Source organism: Pinus tabuliformis, chromosome 7 (genome assembly GCF_031772625.1).
Source record: "Pinus tabuliformis cultivar Carrire ecotype Pingquan chromosome 7, CPIR1, whole genome shotgun sequence".
NCBI classification, from domain to species: domain Eukaryota; kingdom Viridiplantae; phylum Streptophyta; class Pinopsida; order Pinales; family Pinaceae; genus Pinus; species Pinus tabuliformis.
In genome coordinates this window covers 586,551,179-586,564,159 of record NC_142293.1, presented here as the reverse complement: position 1 = coordinate 586,564,159, position 12,981 = coordinate 586,551,179, and the positions used below count along the sequence as shown (strand labels likewise).

The 12,981-nt window shown below is 34.5% G+C and overlaps 1 protein-coding gene across 1 annotated transcript; it reads right to left on the bottom strand.

The window, feature by feature from the left end:
- Positions 1–9,046: 9,046 nt before the first annotated feature.
- LOC149248796 (transcription factor GAMYB-like) lies at positions 9,047–12,617 on the bottom strand. Its single transcript, XM_089458543.1, has 3 exons — positions 11,700–12,617; positions 10,475–11,540; positions 9,047–9,849 (listed from the first exon to the last, which is right to left on the bottom strand). Exons 1-3 carry the CDS (start codon positions 12,051–12,053, stop codon positions 9,554–9,556), a joined length of 1,716 nt encoding a protein of 571 aa, XP_089314669.1. The 5' UTR covers positions 12,054–12,617; the 3' UTR covers positions 9,047–9,553.
- Between the last annotated feature and the right edge of the window lie 364 nt (positions 12,618–12,981).

The following is a 12,981-nucleotide window of genomic DNA, read 5'->3' as shown; positions in this document are numbered from 1 at the left end:
CTAAAGTATGATAGTAAGGAAGTCAAGCTAATTGGCTTCATAGACTCTGATTGGGGTGGCAATGAGACCAATGGAAAGAGTACTACCAGAGGATGCTTTAGCCTAGGAGCTGCTATGATCTCATGGATTAGTAGGAAGCAAGATCTTGTTGCATTGAGTAATGTTGAGGTATAATATGTGGATGCATGTGAAGTAGGAAAAGAGGTTGTTTGGTTAAGGAATCTACTGACAGATTTGTTCGAGAAGTCTCTAGGTCCTACTATGATTAATTGTGATAATCAAAGTTGTATCAAGATGTCTTGAGATCCTTTGTTTCATTCTATGACGAAACATATCAATAACAAGTTCCACTTTATTAGGAACTTGGTGCAGGATGGGATCGTGAAGCTAGAGTATGTTCTGGAAAATGAACAGGTAGCAAACATTCTGACAAAGGATCTCCCTAATAATAAGTTTGAATATCTAAGAAACCTGCTAGGTTTGGTAGATATTGGTGATTGTATTGATGATAAGGAATTGGAAGATATTTGTTGAGGCTTTGCGAGTTAAGCATTGCCTAGGGAGACATCTGGCAGGTGCTCTTTGTTGATGTCTGGAATCCCGAAATTGAAACGGTGGTGTTGTTTATTGAGCTTTGTTTTGGATACACACATGTATGTATGGGTTGGTGGTTAGCAAGTAAGCCTGATGGTACCTAGAGGGGTTGAATGCTTTAGTCCACCTTAGTCTCACTTGGATAGATTTCCCTAGTCAGGAATCTAATCCATTTCATTACGGTACCTAAATTGTTGATCGATTGGTTGGATAGATTTCCCTGGTCAGGAATCTAGTCCATGGCATTGCAGTGCCTAAAAGTTCTTCATGTTTTCATATAGTTTGAGATCTTCCATTGTATATGTACATTATGAATACCTCCCTAGTTAAGAGGGAGTATTAGAAAATGTAACTATGTTTAGTTTTCAATAATGTACTTGAGTCGTTATGTAATGTACTTTTCAAAAGAATAAAGAAAAGAATTTTCATTATTGTAACAATGACTTATTAAAGCATGAGTTTCATGCTTGGGTCATCATTATATTAGTCAAAGTCCCCATTGTGGACACCTAGGATTAATATTGAGTTTATAGAGTCATTGTATATTCGAAGAGACCATTCTTGGGCTTTCGAATCATGTAAAAAAGTTTTGTATCAAGTCAAATATGAATTATGTGTCCTCCACATCATGTCGGCCTAAGGACCCCCATTCGACCCACAAGAAGCCTATATGTTGAAGGAGGTTGAAATCATTTGGATCACTCACTCAAGGTAGTTCGATATCTCAAGAAGAGCTAAGGAAGTGCGAAGTCTATTTCTAGGAGGACAAAAGAAGTGCAAGTTTGGGGGAATCTCAGAAGAAGAAAATCGAGTTTTTGGTGCCTCTCTCTCTCTGTTTCGTGGTCTAGTTTGGTAGATCGAAGTCTCCTAAGATTTCGTTGTTATCGGAAGTTGCATGTTGCCGAAAGTTTTTGCCTAGTCGAAGTTTCTAGAAGGTATCGAAGATCTTGGAGGTTGAGATGGTGTGGAGGGAAACTTTGGTCCTGGTCTAGGGTAAAGAGTCTCAAATAATACTATTGAAAAGAAAATTTATCTTGACTGGGTTTTGCCCTCGAGGGAAGGTTTTCCCTGGCATGTTCCTATATCTTGTGTATCTTGTTTTTGTGGTCTTCATATATGTATAATTGCTTGATGAAAGATAAGATAATAAAAAAGTAAAAGAAGCCAACACACTCACAAGTAATTATCAAGAAAGGAGAATCCATCCCTAATAATATCTTTGATTTTCCAACACTTTCCTCCTCTCTCTCAAGTCCTCTCACTCGTCTTTCCTCTCTCTCCCTTTCTCTCCTACCTCCCTCTCTGTTTCCCCATTTCTCTCTCTCTCTCTCTCTCTCTCTCTCTCTCCCTCCGTGTTACTATATCCCTCCCTTTCTCCTTCTCTCCCCCCTTATCTTTATCTCCCCTTTGTCTCTTTATCTCACCACTAAACATACATTCTCTCTCTCCATCTTTCCCTTGTCACTCCCTCTCTCCCCCTCCAACTTCATCTCTCTATCCCTCCCTTTCCCCCTCTCTCTCAAGTCCTCTCTCTCCCTTTCTCTCATACCTCCCTCTCTCTCCCCCCATCTCTCTTTCTCTCTCTCTGCCCTCCAATCCTCTCACTATAACCCTCCCTATCTCCTTCGCCCTCCCTCTCTCCCACCTCCATATTTATGTCCCTCTCTCCCTCTCTTACCCTTTTCTACCTCTCTCACTCCTCTCCCCCTCTCTCTCTTCATTTTTCCTCTCCCCTTTACTTTATCTCCATCTCTCCCTTGTTACTTCCCCTATCTCTCAACCTCTATCACTCTATCTTTTTGTTCTTCCCTCCCATATATATCTAAAGTTTATATATATATAACAAATTTAATATTGTATTAATCCAAAGTTTTTAAATTTAATAATATTAATATTATAATATATTAATATGAATATTAGATTTAATAATAATAATAATAGGGTTAATAATGTTTTTTTACATGGTATTAATAATAATTTGGTTTATGGTATTCAGCCCATAAGCTTGGTATATAATTAGATGTTGATTTTTAATCCTATTTGATATATTTTTCTTTATTTACCATACCTCTTTATATTTTTTTTGTATTTATTTATTTACCATGCATCTTTTATAAATATGGTATTTGGCCCATGGTATTAATAATAATTTGTCCCAGGGTATTTGGTCCATAGGCTTCACCTAAATAAAACCTATTTTTTAAGTTTTTGTAAATATAAAGAGCTTTATAAAGTAAATATAAAAATAAGTTTTATTTATTTACCATACCTCTTGTTTGTTTATATTTTTAATTATTTACCATACCTCTAGCTTGTTTATATTTTTATTTATTTACCATACCTCTTTTTTAGTGTTAGCAAAACCTCTTTGTATTTTAAATTTATATTGTGTTTATACATAATAATAATTAGATTGATTTTTAAATAGGATTGGCATTAGATTAAAAATGTTAAAGGTTGAACATTACATGTTAAATGTTTACGTTTATGTTTTTAAGTGAGATCTATCCCATACTGGTCTAGAGCGCCTTTGGGCGCAATGATGTCAGTAAAATATGTGGAGCTTTCAAATGCATTTTATGACATTATCTCAATGAAGGGTATAAATACAATAATTTTTTGTTATTGCAATATTAATAAAACCAACATAGATCCATCTTAAGCACGGAGTTGATATATACATAATTTGTGCTGATAAAATATTTTATCAACACAAATTAAAATGGTTTTTTATTATTATTATATTTTTAAGTATAGGTCATTATTAATTAGTATTAAAAAAAAATTAAGGACAACCCACATTGAGTATTTTATTATATACAACATTATAATATTTTCTTTTAATAAAAATTTCTCCACATAGATGTATATGAAATTGATATCAACATAATTTAGTTAATTTTCTTTTACTAAACCCTGTGTTGAAATTTTTTTTTTTAAGTACAAGGTTTAAACATCTTGTTCACACATTTTTTTTTAGTTCTAATTACTTTACATGAAATTTCTTTACAAACATAGCATATTCATTTTTTATTATAGCCTACATTATTTTTCTATTTAAAGTATATATTCTTTTTTAAAAGACAGACATACTTATGCATCCCTTCATATTAAATTGTAAACAAACCTTTAGACTCAATAATTTTAAAATATAATTATTTTAATTTTAAAAAATAAAATATATTTCTTATTATTATTTAAAAGAAATAATTTTCTTATTTAAATAAATTAAATAAAATATTAATTATAATATTTATATATTTTTTAAATAAATAATAAATTTCATCTATAATATATATAACCCATTGTTTTAACATTTTCAAAAATCTCTTTTTCCATCCTATTTCAGAGTCTTAACTTCCCTCGTTTTATATAGAAATGTTAAAAGTACCTTCTCTTTGACTTCAAACTTGTATCTTTTTTACTTTGGTTTTTTTTACCTTTTTAAGGTTTTATCAAACACTTAATAAAATTAGAATGTTAAATATCTTTTTTTACAAAATTTGATTTTTTATAAAACTAGCATAGATTTATTTATTCACGTGTAAATTTTTTTAAAGTGTAAAATACAATGTATTATTTTTCATTGTTTAAATTGTATTTTTGAATGCTAACTAGAATATATAGGACCAAATAAAAAATTTAACCATAAAAACTTTTTTTCCTATATGCAAATATATATGAAGTTGATATCCCCTCACACTGTGCTGTAAAATGAGCCTCTCGTCTCAATAATCAAATTATTTATATATATGAAAGATTTCAAACCATTAAAAATATGATATGCAAAATTTATTCTTGAGTCTTGTATATAAAAGGTGAATACATCAAAATGACATCAAATGTTATACATATCAATAACAACATATATAAATAATGAGGCTCTAAATTGTCTCAAAACCCAAAAGTCATGTTGCAAGTTACCAGCGTATATTGTGTTTTTGAATGCTAAATAGAGTATATACATGACCAAACAAAAAATTTAACCGTAAAAAATTATCTTTTTCAATATATAGATATATATGAAGTTGATATCAACATAATATAGTTAGCATAGATCTTCATTTTTGAAAAATATTTTTTTTACTTCTAATTACTTTATAGCATATTCATTTTTTTAAATTATAGCCTACATTATATTTCTATTTAGAACATAATTTATAATTTATAATTTTATTTTAAAGGGGCACAGACAAATTTACACATCCCCTCACACTAATCTGTAAAATAAACCTCTTATGTTAATAATTAAATTATTTATATTTTTAAAAAATCACTTTAAAAAAAGATAAGCAAAATTTATTTTTGAGTCTCGTATATAAAAAATGAATATATCAAAATAACATCAAATATTATACATATCAATAGCAAAATATATAAATAGTGAAGCTCTAAATTGCCTCTATAACTCAAAACCATGTTACAAGTTATTAGCTTTACTAGAAATAAACCAACATGATCACTAATAACAAATCATAACCACTATTCTTAAAAATAAGATCATTAATAAAAGTTACAAAACTATCATATAGATCAATTTCTTCACTCTCCATAAACATCTTCAACCCCAATAGTAACAGCAACAACAGAAGCATAAACGGATTGTACTAGTGCCTTGCTTTGGTGTTTCCTTTATTTTAGCTCTTAATTTGGCTAGAGAGCATTGTAAACATTTGGGCTATTATAAATATTTGGGCTAATAATGAAGAATGCTTTTTAAGCAAAATTATAAAAAAAATCTCATTAAAATTGTATTAGTTTGAATATTACAAATTTTAAGAGTAAAGATTTCCACAGTTGTATGATTTAAGAAATCCACTGCATGTGAAGGAAAAAAAAAAAGAGGAAGTACACATTGCACTGCCCACAGTAAAAACATCAGCATTTGTTGTACAGTGAGTACAGTGGCAGGCAGCCAGCCTCCCACGCTGGTTTAACTAACTTTATCCCCGCCCAATTACATTGCCCTCAGTGAACTTCTCGTTGTCAAAATACACAGACGACTGGCGGAATTTGATTCGTTATTAAATAATCCTCCACTTTTGTCGACTTGTGCCAATGAAACCATGGGCATTGATCCCATGCCGCCATACATATCTCCACATGGGCATTCATGATCATGCGGTCGATGCATAACGATCACCATTAATGGTCCGACAGGGCATCTCCCAAATTAAGAGGGGCGCTCCCCACGGGGACTTGCATTTTCCCCAACTTTGTAGAATACCCAAATTTGGTGATCCCGCATTTTCCTGCGCCTAAATTATGCTCAAACCAATATATCCTCACCAATGGTGACTGTCCATTTGTACTTTGCCCAACTCTTCCCCTAAATTTCCAGTGTGGCAAAAATAGAAAATGACAACCATCATTACCCAGTTTTATAGAAAGAAAACCGTTAGCCCCCACTCAGATCCATTTTATCACCGCTAGTTGGTCCACATGGATTTTCCGTGCCTGTTTCAGAGAATATGCCCAGTATCATGGTGTCTTCATTCTGTCGGTTGGACTTGCCCAGGTTTCACTTTCAGAATCCCATGTACCAGGTACATGGCATTATGGCTCTCAAAAAAACATGAATACAGCGTTTTCCAGCACATTTTCCACTGAAATCCAGTAGCCAAATGTTGTTCTACCTCAGAAATGATGTGCTCATAATTCCTCACTGCCCTAGGGTTTTGGGCATTTCCAAGTTGAGCCGTGATCATTTCATTAGATTTTTTGTCAAATTATGGTGATCATGAAAAAAACTGAAGTGTCGCATTCAATATGCTAGTTCAGTCAAAATGTGGATTAGGGCAAATTATAATATTTGCTGACAACAAGGAATAATGCTAACCTCAAAATCTATTAAGCAATTAAAAAATAACAAATAAAATCTCTGTTATAAAAAAATAGATAAATTTTAAAATTATATATATAGTAATTTTAGATTGAGATACGAAAATTTTAAAATATACATATTTATTTTTTAATTAAAATATTATTATATTAAGAGTCGTTTTTAGTGTAATTTTTTGAACTTTCTTGTACCAAAATTTTATGGAAAAATTTGAAATGAAATTTTTATTTGTGTTATTTAAACTGGTTTTTTGACTGTATATATAGATTCAGCACCCTGAAAAACTAGTAAGGCACTTCGGTGCAGAGATTACCCATCAAGCTTATGATTTCAATAAATTCCTATCGGATTCCAAAAATATTAGACTGCAAAAACCCACAAGAAAAACTACAAAAAAATCATTCTAAAAACAACTAATTATATTAATAATATCAATATCAATCTTTATAGATAAAGATTCATATCTCAAATTAAAATTAAAAATAATCACCCATATCTAAAACTAAAATTTAAACCAATAAGACAATCTTTTATAATGGTTATCAGTTCTGACACTAATAAATTATCATCTAAAAATAAAAATGAGAATTTTAAATGGTAAAACCGTTATCAGTTTTAACACTAATAAATTATAATTTAAAAAAATAAAAATGAGAATTTTAAATTGTAAAACTACTCTCATTGTTCAATATAAATGATACGCATCTACCTAACACATGTTTGACCTACAAAGTAAAAATAAATAAATAACACTCCGATCAAGTATATATATTTATTTTACAAGTGAGAAGATCATTATATTAATAATATCAATATCTCCATAACGAATATTCATATCTTAATTTAAAATTAAGAATATATTTCTAATACACTATACACATCCACCATTACCATTACCATTACCATTATATTAATAATATTAATATTTCTATTTATATCTTAAATTAAAATTAAAAAGCATAATTTAATAAAACATTTTTGCTTTATGGTCATCCCTTAGAAACTTTGTATCTTAACAATATAGCCCTAGAAGTTATAATAGTGAGAATTGAAATCAATCCTGTATTGTACGCAAGTACAAAGCCAACTTAATTACTGATTCCAAAAAAATAAATTTCATATAATAGTAAGAATTGAAATCAATTTTGTATTACACAAGCACAAGACCAACTTAATTACTGATTCCAAAAAAGAATTCATACGTTCTAAACCTTAAATTCACAGCTATATAATTAACCTTGTCATTCTCATCTATCCTCTGTTGCTAAAATGTCAGAAGCACATCTTTGCCATCAGTATTCAAATAAAAATATAAGAAATAATGCAAGAATGAAATCATCATGAAGATTTGCCATCAGTATTCAAATAAAAATTTAAGAAATAATGCAAGAATGAAATCATAATGAAGAATATTGCACTAGCTTATTTTCAGCTGTTGTAAAACATGCTCATTCCATGGACCCCTTAACTTCCAGGAATGAAAATTGAAAATATTTAGAAAGCCCAAGTCCTAATCACGTGTCCAAGTTTTCACAAATTAAAAATAATACCTAGTAAATAAGATCACTTTCGAGCCAAAGCAAATGGAGTCTTCATTAGGCATCAAGCAAGGTTAGTTTTTTACATTTGCAAAACTTTCTCCATGTGAGGACTGGGTTAGGTAGTTTGACAGTGAAAATTCCTAATGCATGGGGGCAGACAAAGGCAATTGAATCTTCAACAGAATTCGAGTTGTACAACCTAGACATCACTGTCAGAAGTATAAGAGACTGGCCCTTTACATCTTTGCTGTTTTGGAGTCGATCAGTTTCTGGGCTACATTAGGCATGTATCCTTTCACCTCAGGCTTTGTTATACTATTCCAAGAGGTCTTGTTCAATCATTGTGTGTAACGTATTCCATTTTGTTTCAGCAGTGGGAAATCCATTTTTCGTATTATTAACTACAAGAAGGAAGGTTTCAGAGCTGCAGTCCCAATCCTGTTTCAGGGGACCAACTGAGGAACTTATATTGACATACCTCTAATTTTGAGGAATTGAGATTTCTTTTAGGGGGGTCCTTCCTGAGAAGAGCGCACTGACTACAAGAAGGAAGGTTTGCTCAGAGCTGCAGTCCTAATCCTGTTTCAGGGCACCAACTGAGGAACTTATATTGACATACCTCTAATTTTGAGGAATTGAGATTTCTTTGGGGGGCCCTTCCTGAGAAGAGCGCACTGACTGACTCACCAATCATAAATGTAATATTTACTTCTTAGACATTATGCTACTAAAGATTGAAAAATTACTATGGTACACATTACACCTAATACTTAAAGATTGATTTCGAAGACTCTGAAATAGTTTTAAGCACAATCCAATAAACAAAGCAACAAAATCTTCAGATAAATGAATATAATACATATGCCTTTTAAAATTTTACAAGCATCAAAGCATTACACATAACTTGCAAATCAAATATTTTAAAAGATTGTTGCATAGTCAGACAACATTTCATAGTTTGTATCATATGCAATCTGCTTCAAATCTAAATTCTCATACAATTCAAGCGTATGACCGAAACAAAAATGACAAAAATGAACATATAGGCAAACAGCCAAAAACTCAAGCATAACATATCAAATGTCAAAGTCTGTTATATCAGCTTTGAAAGAGTGGCCACTTAAAAATATAGCCATACAAATTCCTTAAAGCACGAATGGTAGGATATCTATCCCCAGATAAGTTTGAGGTAGTCACAACCTTCAAATTTGACTAGAATTTACCACCGCTTAAGTTCACATTAGCTACCTAGTCACAATATATCTAAACCAAACTTCCTACATAATATGCATCTCTGCTGGTGAAAACCTAACTCAGCCTACTTGCACCACATGAGTAAAACACTAGAACACCATAAATATGCATAGTATTCGACACCTATCCTTAATTCCCTATGCTCATCGAAGCACGATTGGTAGTTGGCCCTCCAAAGAGCTCTAACTGTCCATCAAAACTTCCACCATTCATCAAAAATCACAAAATACTAACCCATATTTGCACACTACTTTAGTATGACTTCTCAATAAAATGTCATTTTGCTACCAACGTACTTGAACAGTCAATGAAGATTTGCTGCTTAACAAACACCAGGCATATTACTCCAAGGGCAGGAACCAAGTACCCATGTTTGATTGGAAGGTGAAGTTTCAGATGGCATCTGTTGAACACCCATGCCCAAATCATCATTGAACATGGTAGTCAGGGCTTCATTAAGAAGGGATTGGTCTTTCTCTATTCCAGAAATTTGAGCATTCCAATCTGTATCCGGCAATACATCTGCTGTTAAATCCAACATTGAAGAAACGTTTTCATCTCCACAGCTACCACTAGAAATATACCCCTCATTTGGCTCTTCTGACTTCATGGCCTTTCCTGTAATAAAAAATATGGTTAACATATCAGGATTCCTATAGTTTAAATTCAGCAGATTTCTCACATTAACAAATGATATTTCAAATTCAGAAAAAGAAATCTCAACAGAAGATAGCCATGCACAACAAAGTATTTATCCAATGATATATCAATCCAATATTGGCATTACTGTTCCTACCAAGAGCTAGTGTGAAATAATTCATTGGAAGTTAAAGTTACAGTTAGTGACTAACTATTAACACCAACAGATTGCTAAAAATGATTCAAACAAAGATTAAAACAAACTTATCAGTTAAGATCAATTGTGTTTGCTTTTATCCTGCTTAAAATAATGACAAATAATCGTCAGACTATCTAGACTGGTGTAATACTATTAAATACTGTTCCAGATCCAGAATTTTAAGTAGCATCGACATAGCTCTAGTTTTTACATAAAATATTGTCAAGGCAGAAAAAGAAGGAGGAAAAAGTGCTTCTGAATGAATGCGCTTCCAGATTAGAATACCATGGATGGAAAGATTTGGTGAGAACAAATATTTCTTGCAGAAATTGTTAGAATTATGTTCTAAATATTCAGATAAAATAAAATAAAAAAAATCAGGTTGATTAAGAATAAGCTGCATACCAATTGGTGACGGTGCGGATGACGAATCATCCCATGGACTAGTACCCAAAGGAGGAGTGCTTTCGCTAAACATGGAGAAAGTATGACCATCCAAGGGAGTATTTGGGTCACTGTTATCGCCATGCTTTATCTTGATCTGCATAGGAAACCCATTGTCCAGTGGGTTACTGATACTGCTTTTGGAGCCCCCCTGCAGGTCAATCGAGGAATTTGAGGAGGAATGAGCCTTAACCCCACACATTGTTTGAGCTTCTTGGAACATAGATTCTAACAACCCACTATTTTTTGGCGTAGGGAAGCTGTAGTCTACTTGATTGATCGTCTGAGTAGGAACGGGCGGCAGCAAAAGAGGAGTGCTCCTATTTAAAACTGGATTGATGCTTGAGCCTGCTGTCTGCACAGACTCAGCAAATTGGCTTGAAGGGAGCTCCAGCTTCTGGCCAGAAAAAAGCCTAGAAGCAGAGAAAGTACCATTCATAACGGCATGGCTGCCTGATGAAAACCCTCCCAGGGGCAAATTACTAGTGCTGCTGAGATTATGGTCATAGGAAAAGCAGCCTTGAGCAACAAATGAATCCGATCTAGCAGCTTGGAGGGGGTAAGGAAATCTGGCCTTAAAACCAGGCTGCAAGCTCTTACTGACATCATTCATCCCCATGTGACCATTCACCCCCATGCGACCGAAAGGGCTGGAAGGGGGTCCCATGATGAAACTAGTGTCCCTAAGTCTCTTGAGACGCTGGATTGGATTTGCTTGATAAAACACAGGGCCCATGGAAACATTACCCAACCCAGAAAATGGCATAGGATTCGTATTAGCATCCTTCAGACCATCATAGCTAGGAGTACCATTTTCAACCTTAGAGCTGAAGATCAAGGGGTTATTTGAAGGGCGACTCTCATATGGTAAATCTATATGATTAGGCTCAGACGGTGTTTGTGGGGCCTTTTGATTTGAATTCTGGAGCTGTACATCTGGCGGATACAGAGGGAGGCCCGCTCTTTGCCTTCTCTTGATACGGGTATTCCAGTAGTTCTTTATCTCATTGTCTGTTCGCCCAGGTAGCTGATAAAAAATATATAAAAGAAACACAAGTCATCTGACAAGACCTTCGAATTGAATATGCATGAGAACTACTGTTGAGTGAAGTGAGTACTAAGATGTTAAACAATAACTTAATATTAAATGCACATAAAGGAGCTGTTGGCTGAAGTGGATACTCACATGAGCAGCCATACGAGCCCATTTGTTGCCAAGCTTGGCATGGAGTTCAAGAATTATGCGTTCCTCTTCCGCTGTGAAGGCACCCTTTTTCAGATTAGGCCTTAAATGATTAGCCCACCTCAGCCTACAACTCTTCCCACACCGGGACAGCCCTGAATGCTTCTGCACTGCATTCCAATTCCCTTCACCGTGTTTTCTGACATACTCAACCAGAATCGCATCTTCTGCAGAGGTCCATGGGCCCTTTTTCAAGGTACCCACTTCCTCTATTGCTTGTTCCTTGACTGCAGAGGCAGAGGCAGACGCAGACGCAGACGCTGAGGCTGCTTCACTGTCCAAAACAACCGCAGCCATTATCAGAGCTCCAAATTCTAAGCCCACAGCATCTGAACTGGTTTAAATTCCAGAGACCCAGAAATACAAAGAACCTTATATCAGCGTATGTTTATGGTATTGTCCTCTCTGCAGCTATACTGCACACATTTTGCCCCAAGTTCTCGGCGGGTATTTAAAAGTAGCTAAATCGCAGCTAAACCGATATCGGTCATATGGCTACACGGCTAAATCGCAATCCCACCATTCCACGCTCGCGAATTTCCTGCAGGGCTCACCCATTTGCCTTAAAATACGACAACCCCTTTATAGCTGGACCTTCATCCTCGCGTCTCGCGTCTAGCGTCTGATTCGCTGCCCACTCCACCAAAACCCCTCCAAAACCTTCCCCTCCCTTCCCTCCTCCAAATCCCTATGCATTACATTCCACCAATCCCCGTTGCTCTCTTCCTACAATGCAATCCCAGCCACACCAAAACCTGGGTCCAAACCTGCATTAATTTCCAGACCCACCTTCCTGATACCGCCCCTATCTTTACATACCTCCAATCCCCGCTACTCTCTTCCTCTAAAGCAATCCTGACCACCCCAAAACCTGGCCCCAAACCTGCTTTAAATCTCCGAACCCACGACCTCCTTTCCAGATACCGCCGTTTTAGTCCTCCAAATGACCCGCGGATCACATGATTGACCGCTTGAGCTGCTGCCCGCGGGCAGTCCACGTAGGCAAAGGGACAATACACGATTTATGCATACCATGACCATACATGGTACATCATTAATTACTTATTTAATATCGGTAATTCTATTATTACACGTAATCAAATCTCTTAGTGGTATGGCCATGTCTTTTTCGTTTCAGCTTGGTATTAATTTGATGAAGGTGGTGCACCATTACGGTTATTAATGTGTGTGAGTGCTTAATCCCACTTGCTCTTTAGATTCCATA

Coding starts and splice junctions, on each gene's coding strand:
- LOC149248796 (XM_089458543.1), bottom strand. CDS start 12,053: ATGGCTGCGGTTGTTTTGGACAGTGAAGCAGCCTCAGCGTCTGCGTCT. Junction 11,541..11,699: donor GGGCTCGTATGGCTGCTCAT/GTGAGTATCCAC, acceptor ATTTTTTATCAG/CTACCTGGGCGAACAGACAA. Junction 9,850..10,474: donor ATCCGCACCGTCACCAATTG/GTATGCAGCTTA, acceptor TTTTTATTACAG/GAAAGGCCATGAAGTCAGAA.